The sequence below is a fragment of the Mustelus asterias genome, chromosome X, assembly GCF_964213995.1.
Source record: "Mustelus asterias chromosome X, sMusAst1.hap1.1, whole genome shotgun sequence".
NCBI classification, from domain to species: Eukaryota; Metazoa; Chordata; class Chondrichthyes; order Carcharhiniformes; family Triakidae; genus Mustelus; species Mustelus asterias.
This window is the reverse complement of record NC_135834.1, coordinates 10,145,911-10,169,908: the sequence shown is the minus strand read 5'-3', so window position 1 is coordinate 10,169,908 and position 23,998 is coordinate 10,145,911. Positions and strand designations below refer to the sequence as shown.

The 23,998-nt window shown below is 49.3% G+C and overlaps 1 protein-coding gene across 1 annotated transcript in view; it reads right to left on the bottom strand.

The window, feature by feature from the left end:
• LOC144481838 (protein lifeguard 2-like) overlaps positions 1-9,229 on the bottom strand; it is a 37,213-nt gene extending 27,984 nt beyond the window's left edge. The window contains exons 1-2 of the mRNA XM_078200991.1: positions 9,025-9,229; positions 773-876 (exon numbers count right to left, since the gene is read on the bottom strand). Coding sequence (XP_078057117.1) covers positions 773-876; positions 9,025-9,229 — 309 coding nt within the window. The remainder of the gene's footprint in view (positions 1-772; positions 877-9,024) is intronic.
• Positions 9,230-23,998: the final 14,769 nt, after the last annotated feature.

Sequence of the window (23,998 nt, the reverse complement as noted above, 5' to 3'; positions counted from 1 at the left end):
TAACCTACCCATTTTTGGACACTAAGGGGCAATTTAGCATGGCCAATCCACCTAACCTGCACATCTTTGGACACTAAGGGGCAATTTAGCGTGGCCAATCCACCTAACCTACACATTCTTGGACACGAGGGAGCAATTTAACATGGCCAATCCATCTAACCTGCACATCTTTGAACACTAAGGGACAATTTAGCATGGCCAATCCCCCTAACCTACCCATCTTTGGAGACTAAGGGACAATTTAGCATGGCCAATCCACCTAACCTGCACATCTTTGGACTGTGGGAGGAAACCGGAGCACCCGGAGGAAACCCACGCAGACACGGGGAGAATGTGCAAACTCTGCACAGACAGTGATCGAAGGCCGGAATTGAACCTGGGTCCCTGTGAGGCAGCAGCGCTAACCATGGTGCCACCTGGTGCGTCCAGTTCCCCTTGTTTCTAGACATGAGGTATCGCTGCCAACCAGTTTGTTGCAAATGGGTTAACAGCCTCCGTGAAAGGCAGAGTTGTCAGGGATTCGCCCGCTTTGCAGTTTGCTTTGCCTGGGAAATCCGCAAAGACCAAACGAAGGGGAAATAACACGAGATAGAAATGACAGCACAGAAACTGACCACTGAGCCTCACTGTGTCCTGCAACCCTTGAGCCTCCTCCCACCCATCCGAGGGATTAAAGAGGAGGGAAATGTGCAAGGGGGATGGAGGACAGCAAAGAGAGGCCAGTTGGACTCGCTGCGTCAGCGACGCTTCCCACAGTGAAGACTCCACTCACCTTTCTGATGAAGATCCTTCGGACGTTCTTGTCATCCCAGCTGAAAGAGGAAAAGAGCTCGCTCTCGCCAGAGAAAGCTCCACTTCCATAACTCGGGCTGCGACCTGAGCAAAGGAAAAGATGGAAAACACGCATCAGAAGGAGAAAAGGTCGAGAGCTTCAGGTTTTTAGGTGTCCAGATCACCAACAACCTGTCCTGGTCCCCCCCATGCTGACACTATAGTTAAGAAAGCTCCACCAACGCCTCTACTTTCTCAGAAGACTAAGGGAATTTGGCATGTCAGCTACGACTCTCACCAACCTTTACAGATGCACCATAGAAAGCATTCTTTCTGGTTGTATCACAGCTTGGTATGGCTCCTGCTCTGCCCAAGACCACAAGAAGCTACAAAGGGTTGTGAATGTAGCCCAATCCATCACGCAGACCAGCCTCCCATCCATTGACTCTGTCTACACTTCCTGCTGCCTCAACAAAGCAGTCAGCATAATCAAGGACTCCATGCTCCCCGGACATTCTCTCTTCCACCTTCTTCCGTCGGGAAAAAGATACAAAAGTCTGAGATCAGGTACCAACCGACTCAAAAACAGCTTCTTCCCTGCTGCTGTCAGACTTTTGAATGGTATGCTTTGTCTGTATAGCGCTCGAGAAACAATACTTTTCACTGTATCCCAATACGTGACAATAATAAATCAAATCAAATATTAAGCTGATCTTTCTCTACACCCTAGCTATGACTGTAACACTACATTCTGCACTCTCTCCTTTCCTTCTCTATGAATGGTATGCTTTGTCTGTATAGCGCTCGAGAAACAATACTTTTCTCTGTATCCCAATACATGTGACAATAATAAATCAAATCAAATCATCAGTCCATCACCAAGACAAAGACCTTTCCTGAACAAGCCTCACAACATAGGTCCCAGCCGTAGCTCACTCACTCCGGAGGCCACGGGCTCACGTCTCACTCCTGAGACACAAATGTAAAACTCAAGGGTGATACTCCAGCGCAGTACTGAGGGGGTGCAGCACTGTCAAGAGGTGATGGCTCCTTTGGAAGAGCCATTAAACTGAGGCCTGGTCTGCCTTCTTGGGTAAAAGATCCTGTGGTATTACTTTGAAGACGAACAGGGGAGTTGGGTCCTGGCCAACATTCAACCAACCTCAATTGAGAAACAAATTGATTGCCGTTTGTGGGACCCAAAGAAGTCATCATGACTTGACAGTGCTGCACTCCCTCAGCACTGCACTGGAGTATCGCTCTTCTGAGTTTCACATCTGTGTCTCAGGAGTGAGACTTGACCCTGTGACCTCCGGAGTGGGATCTTGCTGTGCGCAAATTGGCTGCCACACGAACGGAGTGGGAATGGAGGGATACAAAAGAATGGTCTAGTTTGGACCAGGGAGCGGCACGGGCTTGGAGGGCCGAAGGGCCTGTTCCTGTGCTGTATTGTTCTTTGTTCTTTGTTTGAGAGGAGCAGCAGTCTGCGGTAGAGGGGAAGTAAGAGAGAGAGTGCTTCAACATGGAGGAACCCTCGAAAGTTACAAACAAAAAGTAGAAAAGGCAGCCATTAGGCGTAGGAGTAGAAGTAAGCCATTCGGCCTGTTGAGTCTGCTCCGCCATTCACTGAGATCATGACTGATCTGATCGTAGAATCATACAGTGCAGAAGGAGGCCATTCGGCCCATCGAGTCTGCACCGACCACAATCCCATCCATGCCCTATCCCCATAACCCCACATATTTACCCTGCTAATCCCCCTGACACTAAGGGGCAATTTACCACGGCCAATCAACCTAACCCGCACATCTTTGGACTGTGGGAGGAAACCGGAGCACCCGGAGGGAACCCACGCAGACACGGGGAGAACGTGCAGACTCCACACAGACAGTGACCCAAGCCGGGAATCGAACCCGGGTCCCTGGCGCTGTGAGACAGCAGTGCTAACCACTGTGCCACCCCATAGGTAATAAATGATGCCCACATCCAATGTTTAAGCCCAGAGTGGTGCCAGAGTGGGAAAAGGTTGGGTGCACTGGCTTCAGGGACTTGATGTGGAGATGCTGGCGTTGGACTGGGGTAAGCACAGTAAGAAGTCTCACAACACCAGGTTAAAGTCCAACAGGTTTATTTGGTAGCAAAAGCCACTAGCTTTCGGAGCGCTGCCCCTTCGTCAGGTGAGTGGGAGCTGTGTTCACAAACAGGGCATACGAAGACACAAACTCAATTTACAGAATAATGGTTGGAATGCGAATCTTTACAGGTAATCAAGTCTTAAAGGTACAGACAATGTGAGTGGAGAGAGAGTTGAGCACAGGTTAAAGAGATGTGTATTGTCTCCAGACAGGACAGTTAGTGAGATTTTGCAAGCCCAGGCAAGTCGTGGGGATTGCTAATCGAAGAGGCCTGACGAAGGGGCAGCGCTCCGAAAGCTGGTGGTATTTGCTACTAAATAAACCTGTTGGACTTTAACCTGGTGTTGTGAGACTTCTTACTGTGTTTACCCCAGTCCAACGCCGGCAACTCCACATCAGGGACTTGAACATGGAAAAGCTGGTTGTAGAGCCACCCTGTGGTGAAACACAGTTACTGCAGCAATCACAGTGAATACCCACCGCACAGCTCCCCCATTGCTCTGACAACCATGCTGCATTTTTCTTTCAAAACCAGGTTCAGCATTGCCGTGTGGCAAACTGTGGGGGCATCCTGTTTGGAATTTATTTCTGAGTAGCTCTGTGTCACTGCACACCTCAGTTGGGACTTCTAAAATGACCCTTCATTTGCCATAAGTTTTAAGTTTAAAGTTTATTTTTTTCGTGTCACAAGTCAGCTTACATTAACACTGCAAAGAAGTTACTGTGAAAATCCCCTAGTCACCACACTCTGGTCCCCATTCGGGTACACTGAGGGAGAATTTAGCACCTAACCCGCACGTCTTTCAGACTGTGGGAGGAAACCGGAGCACCCGGAGGAAACCCACGCAGACACGGGGAGAATGTGCAGACTCCACACAGACAGTGACCCAAGCTGGGAATCGAACCCGGGTCCCTGGCGCTGTGAGGCAGCAGTGCTAACCACTGTGCCACCCCTAACATTACCAACTGACACCCTGCACTCTGAATGGTGAAAGATAGAATGCAAAAAACGCAGTAAAAAAGAGTGACAGAAGAAGGAAGAGGCAGAGAGAGAGAAAGGGATAGTTATAGATATACAGATTTCACCCTCTCTCTCTACATAGAGAGAGAGGGATGAGATGGAGAGGAAGTAAGAGAAAGGGAGAAAGAGCAAGAGAGAGCAAGAGAGGGGGAAAGAGAGAAGGAGGAAGAGAAGTGAGGGCCAAGTGTTAGATTGGGTTGTGGGAGAGCACTTTGGAGATAGTGACCACAATTCGGTGTCTTTTGTAATTGCAATGGAGAGGGATAGGGCCGTACGGCAGGGCAAGGTTTACAATTGGGGGAGAGGTAATTATGATGCGATCAGGCGGGAATTAGGAAGCATAAGTTGGGAACAGAAACTGTCAGAGAAAGGAACTAATGAAAAGTGGAACTTTTTCAAGGAACAAATACTGGATGTCCTTGATAGGTATGTCCCTGTCAGGCAGGGAGGAAATGGCCGAGTGAGGGAACCATGGTTCACGAAAGAGGTGGAATGTCTTGTGAAAAGGAAGAGGGAAGCTTATGTAGGGATGAGGAAACAAGGTTCAGATGGCTCGATTGAGGGTTACAAGTTAGCAAGGAATGAGCTGAAAAAGGGGCTTAGGAGAGCTAGGAGGGGACACGAGAAGTCCTTCGCGGGTCGGATCAAGGAAAACCCCAAGGCTTTTTACTCTTCATAGAATCATAGAAGAATCATAGAAACCCTACAGTGCAGAAGGAGGCCATTCGGCCCATCGAGTCTGCACTGACCACAATCCCACCCAGGCCCTACCCCCACATATTTACCCGCTAATCCCTCTAACCTATGCATCCCAGGACTCTAAGGGGCAATTTTTAACCTGGCCAATCAACCTAACCCGCACATCTTATGTGAGGAATAAAAGAATGACCAGGGTGAGGTTAGGGCCGGTCTAGGACAGGAGTGGGAACTTGTGTATGGAGTCAGTAGAGATAGGCGAGGTGATGAATGAATACTTTTCTTCAGTGTTCACCAAGGAGAGGGGCCATGTTTTTGAGGAAGAGAAGGTGTTACAGGCTAATAGGCTGGAGGAAATAGATGTTCGGAGGGAGGATGTCCTGGCAGTTTTGAATAAACTGAAGGTCGATAAGTCCCCTGGGCCTGATGAAATGTATCCTAGGATTCTTTGGGAGGCAAGGGATGAGATTGCAGAGCCTTTGGCTTTGATCTTTGGGTCCTCGCTGTCCACGGGGATGGTGCCAGAGGACTGGAGAATGGCGAATGTTGTTCCTCTGTTTAAGAAAGGGAATAGAAATGACCCTGGTAATTCTAGACCGGTTAGTCTTACTTCGGTGGTTGGTAAATTGATGGAAAAGGTCCTTAGAGATGGGATTTACGACCATTTAGAAAGATGCGGATTAATCCGGGATAGTCAGCACGGATTCGTGAAGGGCAAGTCGTGCCTCACAAATTTGATTGAATTTTTTGAGGAGGTAACTAAGTGTGTTGATGAAGGTAGGGCAGTTGATGTCATATACATGGATTTTAGTAAGGCGTTTGATAAGGTCCCCCATGGTCGGCTTATGATGAAAGTGAGGAGGTGTGGGATAGAGGGAAAGTTGGCCGATTGGATAGGTAACTGGCTGTCTGATCGAAGACAGAGGGTGGTGGTCGATGGAAAATTTTCGGATTGGAGGCAGGTTGCTAGCGGAGTGCCGCAGGGATCAGTGCTTGGTCCTCTGCTCTTTGTGATTTTTATTAATGACTTAGAGGAGGGGGCTGAAGGGTGGATCAGTAAATTTGCTGATGACACCAAGATTGGTGGAGTAGTGGATGAGGTGGAGGGCTGTTGTAGGCTGCAAAGAGACATAGATAGGATGCAAAGCTGGGCTGAAAAATGGCAAATGGAGTTTAACCCTGATAAATGTGAGGTGATTCATTTTGGTAGGACTAATTTAAATGTGGCTTACAGGGTCAAAGGTAGGGTTCTGAAGACTGTGGAGGAACAGAGAGATCTTGGGGTTCATATCCACAGATCTCTAAAGGTTGCCACTCAAGTGGATAGAGCTGTGAAGAAGGCCTAGAGTGTGTTAGCTTTTATTAACAGGGGGTTGGAGTTTAAGAGCCGTGGGGTTATGCTGCAACTGTACAGGACCTTGGTGAGACCACATTTGGAATATTGTGGGTAGTTCTGGTCACCTCACTATAAGAAGGATGTGGAAGCGCTGGAAAGAGTGCAGAGGAGATTTACCAGGATGCTGCCTGGTTTGGAGGGTAGGTCTTATGAGGAAAGGTTGAGGGAGCTAGGGCTGTTCTCTCTGGAGCGGAGGAGGCTGAGGGGAGACTTAATAGAGGTTTATAAAATGATGAAGGGGATAGATAGAGTGAACGTTCAAAGACTATTTCCTTGGGTGGATGGAGCTATTACAAGGGGGCATAACTATAGGGTTCGTGGTGGGAGATACAGGAAGGATATCAGAGGTAGGTTCTTTACGCAGAGAGTGGTTGGGGTGTGGAATGGACTGCCTGCAGTGATAGTGGAGTCAGACACTTTAGGAACATTTAAGCGGTTATTGGATAGGCACATGGAGCACACCAGGATGATAGGGAGTGGGATAGCTTGATCTTGGTTTCAGATAAAGCTCGGCACAACATCGTGGGCCGAAGGGCCTGTTCTGTGCTGTACTGTTCTATGTTCTATGTTCTAGAAAGAGAGAAGGGGAAGAAAAAGGGAAAGAAAGAAGCATGGAAAGAGAAAAAGCATGAAAGGGAAAGAAAGAGGGAAGGAGAGAGATAAAGGAAAAGAGAGAAGTGAGGAGGGAGAGAGAGAGAGAAAGGGAAAGGAAGAGTGAAGGAGAGAGAGAAAGAGGGATCGATCAAGAGAGATAGAGGGAGAGGAATTTCTCTGGATCCACAACCCAGCAGCTTCAAGCTCCAAGGTGAGAGTGCGGCCACTGAAATAAGCTGGAACTTGAGCAGCGTTCTAATATTAATGCCTATCAAATAAATATTTGATAAAGGCTCAAACTACAGATCACACTCACTGAGCCAGTGCGAGAATGATAGACTGGGAGATACATGGGCACAGATCAAGTCAAAAGCTACAGTGGGGGGGACGGGAGGGGGACAGACTCCCTCCAAACTTTTCCATGGGGGGTGGGGGGTGGGATTCCTGATTTAACCCGGTCGCAAGGCAGCTGACGGGATTGGCTGCTTTCCAGCCCACCACTCCATTGAGAAAGAAAAGCATCCGCCCACAAGGAGCTGGGTTAAAATTAGTCGTGGAGTTTCTGCCAAGGTTGTGCCAGTGGGCAGTAAGTCTGAGGGACATTATTCCCTGCATGCCTGACGCCTATACCTCATGGTCACGTGCTCAGTAAGTAATGGAACAGGATTATGAATACACACAGTCACCGTTTGCTATTAACGCCTCTTAAACCCCATTTCTTGGTTCTGTGTAGTGCATTTCCTGCCAGCGATGAACACAACAGATTGCACTGCAGGTGACCCTCAAGTCCAGGTCATTGCCATGGCAACCGATCTCGCAAGACATTTTGCGTTAGTGAATGGACGGGAGAGCTATGAGCTGATACAAAAATAACAAGCTTACATTTAGACAGCGCTCTTCACTGCCTATCTTCAAGCACATTGCAGCCTATTAACTACTTTGGAAGTGCAGTCTGCTGTCATATAGGGGAAAATAATGCCTCGTGTTTTCAATTCATTGCATCACCAGTCGAGCTGTCAACTCTCCTGGAATTAAAAGATGAATCTCCAGGATCCTTCTGCGAGCAAAATGAACAAAACATACTTTTGTTTCTTGCTCAGACAAATATCAGACATGGTCAGGGAGACAAGAATTTCCCATTGGTGAGGGAAAGGCAGGACGTGCCTGCTGGCTAATCAACGGTAGGTGGATCGAGGTGTAGGGCGGCACGGTGGCACAGAGGTTACCACTGCTGCCTCACAGCGGGGTCGATTCCCGGCTTGGGTCACCGCCTGTGTGGAGTCTGCACGTTCTCCCCGTGTCTGCGTGGGTTTCCTCCGGGTGCTCCGGTTTCCTCCCACAGTCCAAAGATGTGCAGGTTAGGTGGATTGGCCATGCTAAATTGTCCCTTAGTGTCCAAAGATGTGTAGGTCAGGTGGATTGGCCATGCTAAATTGCCCCTTTGTGTCCAAAGATGTGTAGGTTAGGTGGATTGGCCATGCTAAATTGCCCCTTTGTGTCCAAAGATGTGTAGGTTAGGTGGATTGGCCATGCTAAATTGCACCTTCGTGTCCAAAGATGTGTAGGTTAGGAGGATTGGCCATGCTAAATTGCCCCTTAGTGTCCAAAGGCATGCAGGTTAGGTGGATGGTCATGCTAAATTGCCCCTTTGTGTCCAAAGATGTGCAGGTTAGATGGATTGGCCATGCTAAACTGCCCCATAGTGTCCAAAGATGTGCAGGTTAGGTGGATTGGCCATGCTAAATTGCCCCTTAGTGTCCAAAGATGTCTAGGTTAGGTGGATTGGCCATGCTAAATTGCCCCTTAGTGTCCAAAGATGTGCAGGTTAGGTGGATTGGCCATGCTAAATTATCCCTTAGTGTCCAAAGATGTGTAGGTTAGGGGGATTGGCCATGTTAAATTGCCCCTTAGTGTCAGGGGAACCAGCAGGGTAAATATGTGGGGTTACGGGGATAGGTCCTGGGTGGGATTGTTGTCAGTGCAGACTCGATGGGCTGAATGGCCTCCTTCTGCACTGTAGGATTCCAATATGAGGATGGAAGGTCATGTGATTAAACCTCCAGGACTAGGCTTGGAGGTTTAATCACATGACCTCCCTTCCTCTCCCCCCCCCCCCGCCTCCCTCTCCCGCTCCCTGCACCCCCTAATAATATCTTGCATCTTTACTGGTGGATTATGAAACGAAACACGAAGGAACATCTCATAAGGAGATATTCAGTCAGATGACCAAAACTTTGGGCAAAGTGGTAGTTTTTAAGGCCTGTGAGTAGGCCTTCTGTAAGCAGGTTATGGCGCTTGCCAGTTGGAGACCCAATGTATGAGAGGGAAAAGGAACCAGAACGTGAGCATTAGCTACCAGTACAAGCGCAACTCCGATCTCTCACATGGTTTTGTCGAAACGTTTGACTTACTTGGATCCACGTATGCCCAGCTCGGGTGCATAGGTGCCGATGGTGACGGACTGTTATTCTTGGTGCCCACAGTCGCCTCCTCATACGTGGGGGGGGCAGTTGACGCCGACATGTGTTCGCGTTTCTCAGCGCCTCCCTGCTCACCTTCCGAATTTGGGGCTTTGCTCGTGGCAAAAAGCTGCAAGCGAACAAGGACAATATACATCAGGCTAAGCTATACTGACTCTCAGTGACGCAGACCATCGTGCAAACAGAAAAGTGCATTTCTCCGCCCTCTTTGCCCAATTTGGGAGTTTTTGGTTCGTGTTGATTGGGGGAACTGAGCAGAGTCTACAATCGGAATTGGGGCTCACTGGAGTTTCCTGCAGTGCCCCCCGCCAACAGAATACAGTGCACCCTGCGCGCAAATGGTACAAATCTGCTTACCTTTCCGCGTCTCGGCTAAATTTACCATCCTATATCAGGCTCAAATTGAAGCTTCCCAAAACCAGGAGGCAAGAAGCAGTCTTGAAATGGCGTTCCGACATTCCCTTCCCAGCTATTTGCTGAAAGAGCATTAGTGAAGGGGATTAGGTTGTCCGCCGGATTAGATGACAGTCACAATTCCCATCACTCGAGATTACTGGCACACTCAAGCCTAATACTCAAGCTTCAGGTCTCTCAGCCGATGTCCCTGGCAATCATGGCAGGCAGGGGAGGCAGAGCGATGTTGCTATCAATTGAAAGCCATTAAAAGTAGACTCGCAATGATATTGAGTTCCAGCGATCGGTCTGACCGGCTGCAAAGCTTCCCCGGGTTGAACAGAACGGGGAAATGAATACATGCGCTGAATAATTGTTTCCAATTGTTTCAGGGGATGATTATAGGCCAGCATTTGTTGCCAAGAGGGTGGTGCCACCTTCCTGAACCGCTGCCGTCCCTGTGGTGTAGGTACACCCACAGTGCTGTAGGGGGAAACGCCAGGATTGTTATTGGACATCAGTCAGTCCATGTGGTGTAGGTACACCTACAGTGCTGTTAGGGAGGGAGTTCCAGGATTGTTATTGGACGTCAGTGAGTCCATGTGGTGTAGGTGCACCCACAGTGCTGTTAGGGAGGGAGTTCCAGGATTGTTATTGGACATCAGTCAGTCCATGTGGTGTAGGTACACCCACAGTGCTGTTAGGGAGGGGAGTTCCAGGATTGTTATTGGACATCAGTCAGTCTGTGTGGTGTAGGTACACCCACAGTGCTGTTAGGAAGGGAGTTCCAGGATTGTTATTGGACATCAGTCAGTCCCTGTGGTGTAGGTACACCCACAGTGCTGTTAGGGAGGGGAGTTCCAGGATTGTTATTGGACATCAGTCAGTCTGTGTGGTGTAGGTACACCCACAGTGCTGTTAGGAAGGGAGTTCCAGGATTGTTATTGGACATCAGTCAGTCCCTGTGGTGTAGGTACACCCACAGTGCTGTTAGGGAGGGAGTTCCAGGATTGTTATTGGACATCAGTCAGTCCGTGTGGTGTAGGTACACCCACAGTGCTGTTAGGGAGGGAGTTCCAGGATTGTTATTGGACATCAGTCAGTCCGTGTGGTGTAGGTACACCCACAGTGCTGTTAGGGAGGGAGTTCCAGGATTGTTATTGGACATCAGTCAGTCCGTGTGGTGTAGGTACACCCACAGTGCTGTTAGGGAGGGAGTTCCAGGATTGTTATTGGACATCAGTCAGTCCGTGTGGTGTAGGTACACCCACAGTGCTGTTAGGGAGGGAGTTCCAGGATTGTTATTGGACATCAGTCAGTCCGTGTGGTGTAGGTACACCCACAGTGCTGTTAGGGAGGGAGTTCCAGGATTGTTATTGGACATCAGTCAGTCCGTGTGGTGTAGGTACACCCACAGTGCTGTTAGGGAGGGAGTTCCAGGATTGTTATTGGACATCAGTCAGTCCGTGTGGTGTAGGTACACCCACAGTGGTGTTAGGGAGGGAGTTCCAGGATTGTTATTGGACATCAGTCAGACCATGTGGTGTAGGTACACCCACAGTGCTGTTAGGGAGGGAGTTCCAGGATTGTTATTGGACATCAGTCAGTCCATGTGGTGTAGGTACACCCACAGTGCTGTTAGGGAGGGAGTTCCAGGATTGTTATTGGACATCAGTCAGTCCATGTGGTGTAGGTACACCCACAGTGCTGTTAGGGAGGGAGTTCCAGGATTGTTATTGGACATCAGTCAGTCCATGTGGAGTAGGTACACCCACAGTGCTGTTAGGGAGGGAGTTCCAGGATTGTTATTGGACATCAGTCAGTCCATGTGGAGTAGGTACACCCACAGTGCTGTTAGGGAGGGAGTTCCAGGATTGTTATTGGACGTCAGTCAGTCCATGTGGTGTAGGTGCACCCACAGTGCTGTTCGGGAGGGAGTTCCAGGATTGTTATTGGACATCAGTCAGTCCATGTGGTGTAGGTACACCCACAGTGCTGTTAGGGAGGGAGTTCCAGGATTGTTATTGGACATCAGTCAGTCCATTGTGGTGTAGGTACACCCACAGTGCTGTTAGGGAGGGAGTTCCAGGATTGTTATTGGACATCAGTCAGTCCATGTGGTGTAGGTACACCCACAGTGCTGTTAGGGAGGGAGTTCCAGGATTGTTATTGGACATCAGTCAGTCCATGTGGTGTAGGTACACCCACAGTGCTGTTAGGGAGGGAGTTCCAGGATTGTTATTGGACATCAGTCAGTCCGTGTGGTGTATGTACACCCACAGTGCTGTTAGGGAGGGAGTTCCAGGATTGTTATTGGACATCAGTCAGTCTGTGTGGTGTAGGTACACCCACAGTGCTGTTAGGGAGGGAGTTCCTGGATTGTGATTGGACATCAGTCAGTCCATGTGGTGGAGGTGCACCCACAGTGCTGTTAGGGAGGGAGTTCCAGGATTGTTATTGGATATCAGTTAGTCCATGTGGTGTAGGTACATCCACAGTGCTGTTCAGGAGGGAGTTCCAGGATTGTTATTGGACACCAGTCAGTCCATGTGGTGTAGGTGCACCCACAGTGCTGTTAGGGAGGGAGTTCCAGGATTGTTATTGGACATCAGTCAGTCCGTGTGGTGTAGGTACATCCACAGCGCTGTTAGGGAGGGGAGTTCCAGGATTGTTATTGGACATCAGTCAGTCCGTGTGGTGTAGGTACATCCACAGCGCTGTTAGGGAGGGAGTTCCAGGATTGTTATTGGACATCAGTCAGTCCATGTGGTGTAGGTACACCCACAGTGCTGTTAGGGAGGGAGTTCCAGGATTGTTATTGGACGTCAGTCAGTCCATGTGGTGTAGGTACATCCACAGTGCTGTTCGGGAGGGAGTTCCAGGATTTTGACCCAGCGACAGTGAAGGAACGGTGATATATTTCCACGTCGGGATGGTGACTGGTTTGGAGATAGCGTTGAAGGAGCCTTGGTGAGTTGCTGTAGTGCATCTTGTAGATGGAATATTTAAGGTGTTGATGGGTTGAAGGCGGTCGGGGGGGGGGGGGGCGGGGTGGCGGGGGGGGGCGATGAAGCGGGCTGCTTTTGTTGAGCCTCTGGAGTCTTGGTGGAGAGTACTCGTCCAGGCAAGTGGAGAGTGTTGCTGCATGCAGCACGGAATGGCGATTGCGACGGAACATTGTGCAATCCTACGGGAATATCCCTACTTCAGGCATGACGATGGAGAGAAAGTCATTGATGAAGCAGCTGAAGATGACAATTTTGACGACACATCGGTATGCGATGATGCAACACCAGCAAATTCCCCTTGAATTTATTCTAAAATTGGCATGTTTGCATATTTATGAAGCTAAGCTAAACTATATGGCACAGGGACACAGTGGTTAGCACTGCTGCCTCACAGCGCCAGGGACCTGAGTTCGATTCCCGGCTTGGGTCACTGTCTGTATGGAGTTTGCACATTCTCCTCGTGTCTGCGTGGGTTTCCTCCGGGTGCTCCGGTTTCCTCCCAGAGTCCAAAAGATGTGCGGGTTAGGTGGATTGGCCATGCTAAATTAACCCTTAGTGTCCCGGGATGCGTCGGTTAGAGGGATTAGCGGGGTAAATATGTGGGGTTACGGGGATAGGTGTGGGATTGTGATCAGTGCAGACCCATTGGGCCGAATGGCCTCCTTCTGCACTGTAGGGATTCTGAACGCAATTGTCAAATAATGCATGGGAATCTGTTATGGGGAATTCCTGGGAATCTAGCAGGGAATCCTTAGGAAATAGCCAGGTCCAGCCATAGCCATAACAGATCATGATTATTGGGAATAATCAGTCCTTCTGACATTGATCTATTGAGTGTTTATCCATTGCCTCACTTACAGCTCCTAGTTACCTCGAGGAGAAACTTTCTTCCTGAGGGCCATGTTAAAGAGGGAATGTGATCCAATGTGATGATAAATTGAAGTATTTATCTTTATCTTCAACTATCAGAACAATGAACTGACTGTGTTCATCAGATCCTATCCTAAGTATTAAACTCACCGTGGTATACCCGGGAAATCACAGCAATACAAGCTTTCCAATAGCATGGTCATTTATATAATGCAGCTCAGGTAGAAGGGCATAAAAAACTGCCGAGGTGTTCTCCCCAGTATCCTGACTGATATTTCTCCCACAATTAACATCACAAAACAGATTATCTGGCCATTATCACATGATGTGGAGATGCCGGCGTTGGACTGTGGTGAACACAGTTTTAACAACACCAGGTTAAAGTCCAACAGGTTTATTTGGTAGCAAATGCCATTAGCTTTCGGAGCGCTGCTCCTTCATCAGATGGAGTGGAAATGTGCTCTCAAACAGGGCACAGAGACACAGAAATCAAGTTACAGAATACTGATTAGAATGCGAATATCTACAGCCAGCCAGGTCTTAAAGATACAGACAATGTGGGTGGAGGGAGCATTAAGCACAGGTTAAAGAGATGTGTATTGTCTCCAGAGAGGACAGCCTGCAAGTCCAGGAGGCAAGCTGTAGCGTCTGCATGGTTTCCCCAATAACAAAGAACAAAGAACAGTACAGCACAGGAACAGGCCCTTCGGCCCTCCAAGCCCGCGCCGCTCCCTGGTCCAAACTAGACCATTCTTTTGTATCCCTCCATTCCCACTCCGTTCATGTGGCTATCTAGATAAGTCTTAAACGTTCCCAGTGTGTCCGCCTCCACCACCTTGCCTGGCAGCGCATTCCAGGCCCCCACCATCCTCGGTGTAAAATACGTCCTGATATCCGTGTTAAACCTCCCCCCCTCACCTTGAACCTATGACCCCTCGTGAACGTCACCACCGACCTGGGGAAAAGCTTCCCACCGTTCACCCTATCTATGCCTTTCATAATTTTATACACCTCTATTAAGTCTCCCCTCATCCTCCGTCTTTCCAGGGAGAACAACCCCAGTTTACCCAATCTCTCCTCATAGCTAAGACCCTCCATACCAGGTAACATCCTGTAAACCTCCTCTGCACTCTCTCCAAAGCCTCCACGTCCTTCTGGTAGTGTGGCGACCAGAACTGGACGCAGTATTCCAAATGCGGCCGAACCAACGTTCTATACATCTGCAACATCAGACCCCAACTTTTATACTCTATGCCCCATCCTATAAAGGCAAGCATGCCATATGCCTTCTTCACCACCTTCTCCACCTGTGACGTCACCTTCAAGGATCTGTGGACTTGCACACCCAGGTCCCTCTGTGTATCTACACCCTTTATGGTTCTGCCATTTATCGTATAGCTCCTCCCTACATTATTTCTACCAAAATGCATCACTTCGCATTTATCAGGATTGAACTCCATCTGCCATTTCTTTGCCCAAATTTCCAGCCTATCTATATCCTTCTGTAGCTTCTGACAATGCTCCTCACTATCTGCAAGTCCTGCCAATTTTGTGTCGTCTGCAAACTTACTGATCACCCCAGTTACACCTTCTTCCAGATCATTTATATAAATCACAAACAGCAGAGGTCCCAATACAGAGCCCTGCGGAACACCACTAGTCACAGGCCTCCAGCCGGAAAAAGACCCTTCCACTACCACCCTCTGTCTTCTGTGACCAAGCCAGTTCTCCACCCATCTAGCCACCTCCCCCTTTATCCCATGAGATCCAACCTTTTTCACCAGCCTACCATGAGGGACTTTGTCAAACGCTTTACTAAAGTCCATATAGACGACATCCACGGCCCTTCCCTCGTCAACCATTCTGGTCAATGCATGCAGACGCTACGACAATGGATGAATGAACACTGCTCGACAATCACCAGGCAAGACTGTTCTCTTCCTGTGGGGGAGCACTTCAGCAGTCACAGGCATTCAGCCTCGGATCTTCAGGTAAGCGTTCTCCAAGGCGGCCTTCACGACACATGACAGCGCAGAGTCGCTGAGCAGAAACTGATAGCCAAGTTCCGCACACATGAGGACGGCCTAAACCGGGATGTTGGATTTATGTCACATTATCAGTAATCCCCACAGCTTGCCTCCTGGACTTGCAGGCTGTCCTGTCTGGAGACAATACACATCTCTTTAACCTGTGCTTGATGCTCCCTCCACCCACATTGTCTGTATCTTTAAGATCTGGCTGGCTGTAGGGATTCGCATTCTAATCAGTATTCTGTAACTTGATTTCTGTGTCTCTGTGCCCTGTTTGAGAGCAGATATCCACTCCATCTGACGAAGGAGCAGCGCTCCGAAAGCTAATGGTGTTTGCTACCAAATAAACCTGTTGGACTTTAACCTGGTGTTGTTAAAACTCTTACCATTATCACATTACCATAAGACCATAAGACATAGGAGCAGAATTAGGCCACTCGGCCCATCGAGTCTGCTCCACCATTCAATCATGGGTGATATTTTTCTCATCCCCATTCTCCTGCCTTTTCCCCCATAACCCCTGAACCCCTTATTAATCAAGAACCTATCTATCTCTGTCTTAAAGACACTCAATGACCTGGCCTCCACAACCTTCTGCGGCAAAGAGTTCCATAGATTCACCACTGAAGAAGTTCCTCCTCATCTCTGTTTTAAAGGATCGTCCCTTTAGCCTGAGGTTGTGCCCTCTAGTTCTAGTTTTTCCCACCAGCGGAAACATCCTCTCCACGTCCACTCTATCCAGGCCTCGCAGTATCTTGAAAGTTTCAATAAGATCCCCCCTCATCCTTCTAAACTCCAACGAGTACAGACCCAGAGTCCTCAAATGTTACTGATTGTGGGAGTTTGCTGTGTGGGAATTTGCAACTGTGCTTCCTACATTACAGCAGTGGTCACACTTTAAAAGTGCGTTGAGATCACGAGGTGCAGTAGAAATGGAAGTCCTCCCTTCTGCTGTATGGTTGAAGGGGTCACTGATCTTTATAGTGGTGTTCAGGTGACTGATTGCGCTACTTGCTGTTACTAGTGTGGAGAAAAGGGCAGCATTGCCTCGCGTTCCACTCGACGCCACCCAGGACAAAGCAGCCCCGCTTGATTGGCATCCCTTCCACAAACACCCACTCCCTCACCACCAACACACAGTGCCAGCAGTGTGTACCATCTACAAGATGCACTGCAGCAACTCACCAAGGCTCCTCAGACAGCACCTTCCAAACCCACGACTGCTACCATCTAGAAGGGCAAGGGCAGCAGATACCTGGGAACACCACCACCTGGAGGTTCCCCTCCAAGCCACTCACCATCCTGACTGGGAAATATATCAGCCGTTCCTTCACTGTCACTGGGTCAAAATCCTGGAACTCCCTCCCTAACAGCACTGTGGGTGTACCTACACCACATGGACTGACTGATGTCCAATAACAATCCTGGAACTCCCTCACTAACAGCACTGTGGGTGTACCTACACCACATGGACTGACTGATGTCCAATAACAATCCTGGAACTCCCTCCCTAACAGCACTGTGGGTGTACCTACACCACATGGACTGACTGATGTCCAATAACAATCCTGGAACTCCCTCCCTAACAGCACTGTGGATGTATCTACATCATAGGGACTGCAGCGATTCAAGATGGCGGCTCACCACCACCTTCTCAAGGGGCAATTAGGGATGGGCAATAAATGCTGGGCCCAGCCAGCGATACCCATATTCATAGGAACGAATAAAAAAAAAGATTCAAGCATGAATCACCATGAGGCACGGTGGCACAGTGGTTAGCACTGCTGCCTCACAGCGCCAGGGACCTGGGTTCGATTCCCGGCTTGGGTCACTGTCTGTGTGGAATCTGCACAGTCTCCCCACAGTCCAAAGATGTGCAGGTTAGGTGGATTGGCCATGCTAAATTGCCCCTTAATGTCAGGGGAACTAGCAAGGGTAAATGCATGGGGTTATGGGGATAGGGCCTGGGTGGAATTGTGGTCGGTGCAGACTCGATGGGCCGAATGGCCTCCTTCTGCACTGTAGTGATTCTATAATTCTATGAGGATGGCATGGGGAGGAAGCACAGCATGCAGCCCAATTGCCCCTCATCTGTTGGGGTGGCACCTCACACATGCCAGGCTGCAGGAGAAGCTCTAACTCTTGTGTATAACACTGTGGTGCAATTTGGAATCTGTTGGTGGCATTCTCTCTCTCTTTCCTCTGTCAAACATGTTCCAGTGCCTGGTACAAAATTGTTCGACCAACCTGTTGCCAACTGATAATGTGTCAGTGCAGAGAAGTTGCCAGTGTAGTAACAAACAGCAGAAATCAGTCACATGGCTCAGACATAATGCTTCCAGTTAAATCGTCGACACAAGTGACTTTTTATCCCAGATTCCACATCACAGCAAACAACAAAGCTCGGAGTGAATGCACTTCGCACAAACTGGAAATCAAAAGCTGCATCCGAACTTAAAGGATATTTTAAATCGACAGCAGGCTTGTTTTCTCCTGCCCGTGCCCACATCGCCACCCCCACAGGTATCACCAGGGTGAGCTACTGCCAGGGCTCTGCCATTACTGATGGGCACAGTGCTATGATTGGCATTTAGTGCGAGCAGTCAGAGGCAGGCTGGCGATCGAGTTCACACTCTTTCTCTCTCTCGGACATCTCCAACTCCTGCCGGTCCCCTGTCAGAAAGCCTAACTTGCATTCATGTAGCACCTGTCTGGGGGTGCCCCAAAGCCCTTCACAGCCAATGAAGTGTGTTTTGCAGTGTGGTACCTGTTGTACTGTAGGAAACACTGCAGCTAATTAGCTCACAGCAATATGCTAATGACCCAGGGAATCCATTTTAGTGATATCAATTGAGGGATAAAATTCAGCCAGGACACCGGGGAGAACTCCCCCCGCTCTTCAAAATAGTGCCATGGGATCTTTTACACCCAAGAACAAAACTGCCTACCTCAGACATAAAAGCACCCCCCCCCCCCCGCCCCACACCCGCCGCCCCCGCACCCAGCATCCAGAGCCTTTTGGGGAAGCGTGCATTGCAGGTTTCTGATACCTTTAAATCTTACCAAGTTCGGCCTCTCAGTCACTGATTGGAGGTGGAGCATCTCGTTTTTCCACCATACCCTGATTTGGTTTGATTTAATATTGTCACATGTATTGGGATACAGTGAAAAGTATTGTTTCTTGCGCGCTATACAGACAAAGCATACCGTTCATAGAGAAGGAAAGGAGAGGGTGCAGAATGTACTGTTACAGTCATAGCTAGGGTGCAGAGAAAGATCAGCTTAATATTTGATTTGATTTATTATTGTCACATGTATTGGGATACAGTGAAAAGTATTGTTTCTTGCGCACTATACAGACAAAACATACCATTCATAGAGAAGGAAAGGAGAGGGTACAGAATGTAGTGTTACAGTCATAGCTAGGGTGTAGAGAAAGATCAGCTTAATATTTGATTTATTGTCACATGTATTAACATACAGTGAAAAGTATTGTTTCTTGCGCGCTATACAGACAAAACATACCGTTCAGAGAGAAGGAAAGGAGAGAGTGCAGAATGTAATGTTACAGTCATAGCTAAGGTGTAGCAAAAGATCAACTTAATGCAAGGTAGGTCCACTTAAAAGTCTGACAGCAGCAGGGAAGAAGCTGTTCTTGAGTCGGTCGGTACGTGACCTCAGACCTTTGTATCTTTTTCCCGACGGAAGAAGGTGGAAGAGAGAATGTCCGGGGTGCGTGGGGTCCTTAATTATGCCGGCTGCTTTGCCGAGGCAGCGGGAAGTGTAGACAGAGTCAATGGATGGGAGGCTGGTTTGCGTGATGGATTGGGCTACATTCACGACCTTTTGTAGTTTCTTGCGGTCTTGGGCAGAGCAGGAGCCATACCAAGCTGTGATGCAACCAGAAAGAATGCTTTCTATGGTGCATCTGTAAAAGTTGGTGAGAGTCGTAGCGGACATGCCAAATTTCCTTAGTCTTCTGAGAAAGTAGAGGCATTGGTGGGCTTTCTTAACTATAGTGTCGGCATGGGGGGACCAGGACAGGTTGTTGGTGATCTGGACATGTAAAGAATTGAAGCTCTCGACCCTTTCTACTTCATCCCCGTTGTTGTAGACAGGGGCATGTTCTCCTTTACGCTTCTCCTTTACTGCTATAGAGGGGTACAGGCGGTGTAGAAATGCCTCACATGGTCAGTGTTGTATATTTTATATCTTGGAGCTATGCAGAGATGACACTCGTTTTTATGTGTAACAGGTTTTATTCACGGGGCTCTGTCCATGCTTCAAGCTTTATCTATAGCTTTGTTCACCTTTCTCTGAATCCACACCCAGGCTTAACCAATCAAGCGCTGTGAGCATCAACTGTAAACGGACTCACATTACCAAACGCTGAAAAATTGAACGCCAGAGGTCAGATATCGAGACAGGCATTTCTGATGTGGTTCCACGTAATGTTCTTCACCCACATCTGATGGGGAGGGAGAACCAGAGATCAATTGCAACAACTCCAAGGCAGCTGACTCCAAGCAGATGTGACACAGCAGACCGCATCAACTCCAGTGTGCGAGGTGTGGAGAGACCTAGCACTGAGATAGCATGCAAAACATCTTGACAACGACCCTTTCTGCAGTTTGATGTAGGAATCATCACGCACTGCATACCCTTTTTGTATTTGCCTTGTACATACCAGTCGATGCATGTGCCCCTTGCTGCCAGCCAAACTGGTCTTTTCCCAAATATTTTTCCCTCTCTCCCCCCTTGCCCACCCCCTCAGTATAGCCCAGCCTCCAACCCACGACTGTATGTGTGGCATGAGACTAATGCCATCATGTAACTGGTTGGCTTAAGGCATCACAATTGGCAAGATGCCAAAAGCCCCAGGAATGAGGCTGTGATGAATAAGCTCAATGTGTGTGATATGTAGCGCCAATATACTTACTCAAACAGCCTCAATCAATATGAATGAGTTCAGACTCAGTGCCAGCTCAAAGGGAAATGCCTTGCTCCAGGCATAAAATATAAGGTTCAAATTGCAGTTTAATAGGAAGTTATCGGAACTAGAACAAAGAAAGAACAAAGAAAATTACAGCACAGGAACAGACCCTTCTGCCCTCCAAGCCTACACTGACCAAGTTGCCCGACTGAACTAAAACCCCCGACCCTTCTGGGGACCATATCCCTCTATTCCCATCCTATTCATGTATTTGTCAAGACGTCCCTTAAAAGTCACTATCGTATCCGCTTCCACTACTAGCTCCACATCTGTCTACTGAGAGGGGGAAGCAACCAGTTAGAGTTTCCACAATAGGGCAAAGTGCATGTGTGGTGGATAGAATGGTCTTAGGGTGGCACAGTGGTTAGCACTGCTGTCTCACAGCGCCAGGGACCCGGATTCGATTCCCGGCTTGGGTCACTGTCTGTGGGGAGTCTGCACATTCTCCCTGTGTCTGCGTGGGTTTCCTCCGGGTGCTCTGGTTTCCTCCCACAGTCCGAAAGACGTGCTGGTTAGGTGCTAAATTCTCCCTCAGTGTACCCGAACAGGAGTGTGGCGACCAGGGGATTTTCACAGTAACTTCATTGCAGTGTTAACGTAAGCCTACTTGTGACACTAAACTTTAAAACTCATGACGGATCAGCCTGTCGCTTAGGAAGGACGCTGGTAACCATGGCACCGTAACTCAGCATGAGTCAGAGCCTTCAGGAGAGGAGGGGAAGGAAAAGTGGGAGGAAAGGAAAGAAGATAAATGTTCACGTGGCTGCATATGAATCCGATGGCGCACCGTTTGGGGCTGAATATGCCTGGGGGCTGAATGAACAGTAGCAGACACATTGCATGCACCACAGCGAAGGATATTGACAGCTTAAAGTGCACACACTCGCTCAGGCTGGTCGTTATGCAAGAGGAACTAGATATAGCATCCAACTCGTCATACTTGGAAAAAAAACACCTTAACTAAATGTTACATTCCATCACATTACATTTCAGCACCAGTTGACCTCCAGGTTTTTAAATAAACCTGGTGAAGGCGGGGGTGTTATTTTCGGTGAGAATTGCCCACTTTAGCACTGATAATGTTTATTTCCTAAAGAAAGTCTGCGGTTATAACGTCGGGAGGTTAGATAAATGCATAACATCAGAAGATGTTTGGAGGAATACCGTAATAAATGTCACACTGTAGCAAAACACCTGGAATGATAAACTAGTGCGCCAAGCGATAAATAAAACAGCAAAGTGCTCAGCGATATGGATCGACTTACTTTTCCTTGTGTCATTTTGGGACTCGCAGTGCGGGTGACAAGAGAATGTTCTGCACTTCCTGCTGGTTAATTTCCAGGGAAACTGACCTGCCGCTTGTTATTACCGCAGCAGCTCAGTGACAATACAATTTCTAGCAATATCCACGCACACAGGAGAGCTGGAAGGTACCATTCCGGGTGCAGCAGTCAGGGGAGGCTCTGACCGCATCGCACAACAGCATCCCGGCTGTACCTCCCCCGCCTCCCCAAAACAGCTGGCCAGCACTGTGCTCATCTGCAGCGCCCAGAAAGCGGCCAAGGTGCCTTTTGCAGGAGGGCATTGCGGTGGAGAGGCGCTTGTTGTCCTTTGCTCCAATGGTGAAGTCCTGTTATTTAACCAGGCGCCTGCTGAGCTTGGAGAGTGTTTGGCCACAACCTCAGCCCCCCCCCCCCCTCAGCCCCCCCCCCCCCTCAGCCCCCCCCCCCCCCCTCAGCCCCCCCCCCCCCCTCAGCCCCCCCCCCCCCTCAGCCCCCCCCCCTCAGCCCCCCCCCCCCTCAGCCCCCCCCTCAGCCCCCCCCCCCCCTCAGCCCCCCCCCCCTCAGCCCCCCCCCTCCCCCTCAGCCCCCCCCCCTCAGCCCCCCCCTCCCCCTCAGCCCCCCCCCCTCAGCCCCCCCCTCCCCCTCAGCCCCCCCCCCCTCCCCCTCAGCCCCCCCCCTCCCCTCAGCCCTCCCCCTCAGCCCCCCCCCTCCCCCTCAGCCCCCCCCTCCCCCTCAGCCCCCCCCCTCCCCCTCAGCCCCCCCCCTCCCCCTCAGCCCCTCCCCCTCCCCCTCAGCCCCCCCCCTCCCCCTCAGCCCCCCCCTCCCCCTCAGCCCCCCCCCCCTCCCCCTCAGCCCCCCAGCTTTATAGCCAATGCAGTACTTTTTGAAGTATGGTCACTGTTGTAATATAATAGAATCCCCACAGTGCAGAAGGAGGCCATTCAGCCCATCGACTCTGCACCGACCACAATCCCAACTAGGCCCTATCCCCGTAACCCCACGTACGTCTTTACCCTGCTAATCCCCCGAAACTAAGGGGCAATCCACTCAACCTACACATCTTTGGACACTAAGGACAATTTAGCATGGCCAATCCACCTAACCGGCACATCTTTGGACACTAAGGGGCAATTTAGCATGGCCAATCCATAAGACCATAAGACATAGGAGCAGAATTAGGCCACTCGGCCCATCGAGTCTGCTCCACCATTCAATCATGGCTGATATTTTTCTCATCCCCATTCATAGAAGAATCATAGAATCATTATCCTGTCTTTTCTCCCTAACCCCTGATCCCCTTATTAATCAAGAACCTATCTATCTCTGTCTTAAAGACAATGACCTGGCCCTCCACAGCCTTCTGCGGCAAAGTGTTCCACAGATTCACCACTCTCTGGCTGAAGAAACTCCTCCTCATCTCTGTTTTAAAGGATCGTCCCTTTAGCCTGAGATTGTGCCCTCTGGTTCCAGTTTTTCCTACTAGTGGAAACATCCTCTCCACGTCCACTCTATCCAGGCCTCGCAGTATCCTGTAAGTTTCAATCAGATCCCTCCTCACCCTTCGAAACTCCAACGAGTACAGACCCAGAGTCCTCAACCGTTCCTCATACGACAGGCTCTTCATTCCAGGAATCATTCTTGTGAACCTCCTCTGGACCCTTTCCAAGGCCAGCACATCCTTCCTTAGATATGGGGCCCAAAACTGCTCACAATACTCCAAATGGGGTCTGACCAGAGCCTTATTCAGCCTCAGAAGTACATCCCTGCTCTTGTATTCTAGCCCTCTCGACATGAATGCTAACATTGTATTTGCCTTCCTAAATGCTAACTGAACCTACATGTTAGCCTTAAGAGAATCTTGAACAAAGACTCCCAAGTCCCTATGTGCTTCTGAGTTCCTAAGCATTTTCCCATTTAGAAAATAGTCTATTCCTCCTTCCAAAGTGCATAACCTCACACTTTTCCACATTGTATTCCATCTGCCACTTCTTTACTCACTCTCCTAACCTGTCCAAGTCCTTCTGCAGCCCCCCTGCTTCCTCAATACTACCTGTCCCTCTACATATCTTTGTATCATCTGCAAACTTAGCAACAGTGCCTTCAGTTCCTTCCTCCAAATCGTTAATGTATATTGTGAAAAGTTGTGGTCCCAGCACTGACCCCTGAGGCACGTCATTAGTCACTGGCTGCCATCCTGAAAAATAACCTTTTATCCCCACTCTCTGCCTTCTGCCAGTCAGCCAATCCTCTATCCATGCCAGGATCTTACCCTTAACACCATGGGCACTTAACTTATTTAACCTGCACATCTATGCGGCACCTTGTCAA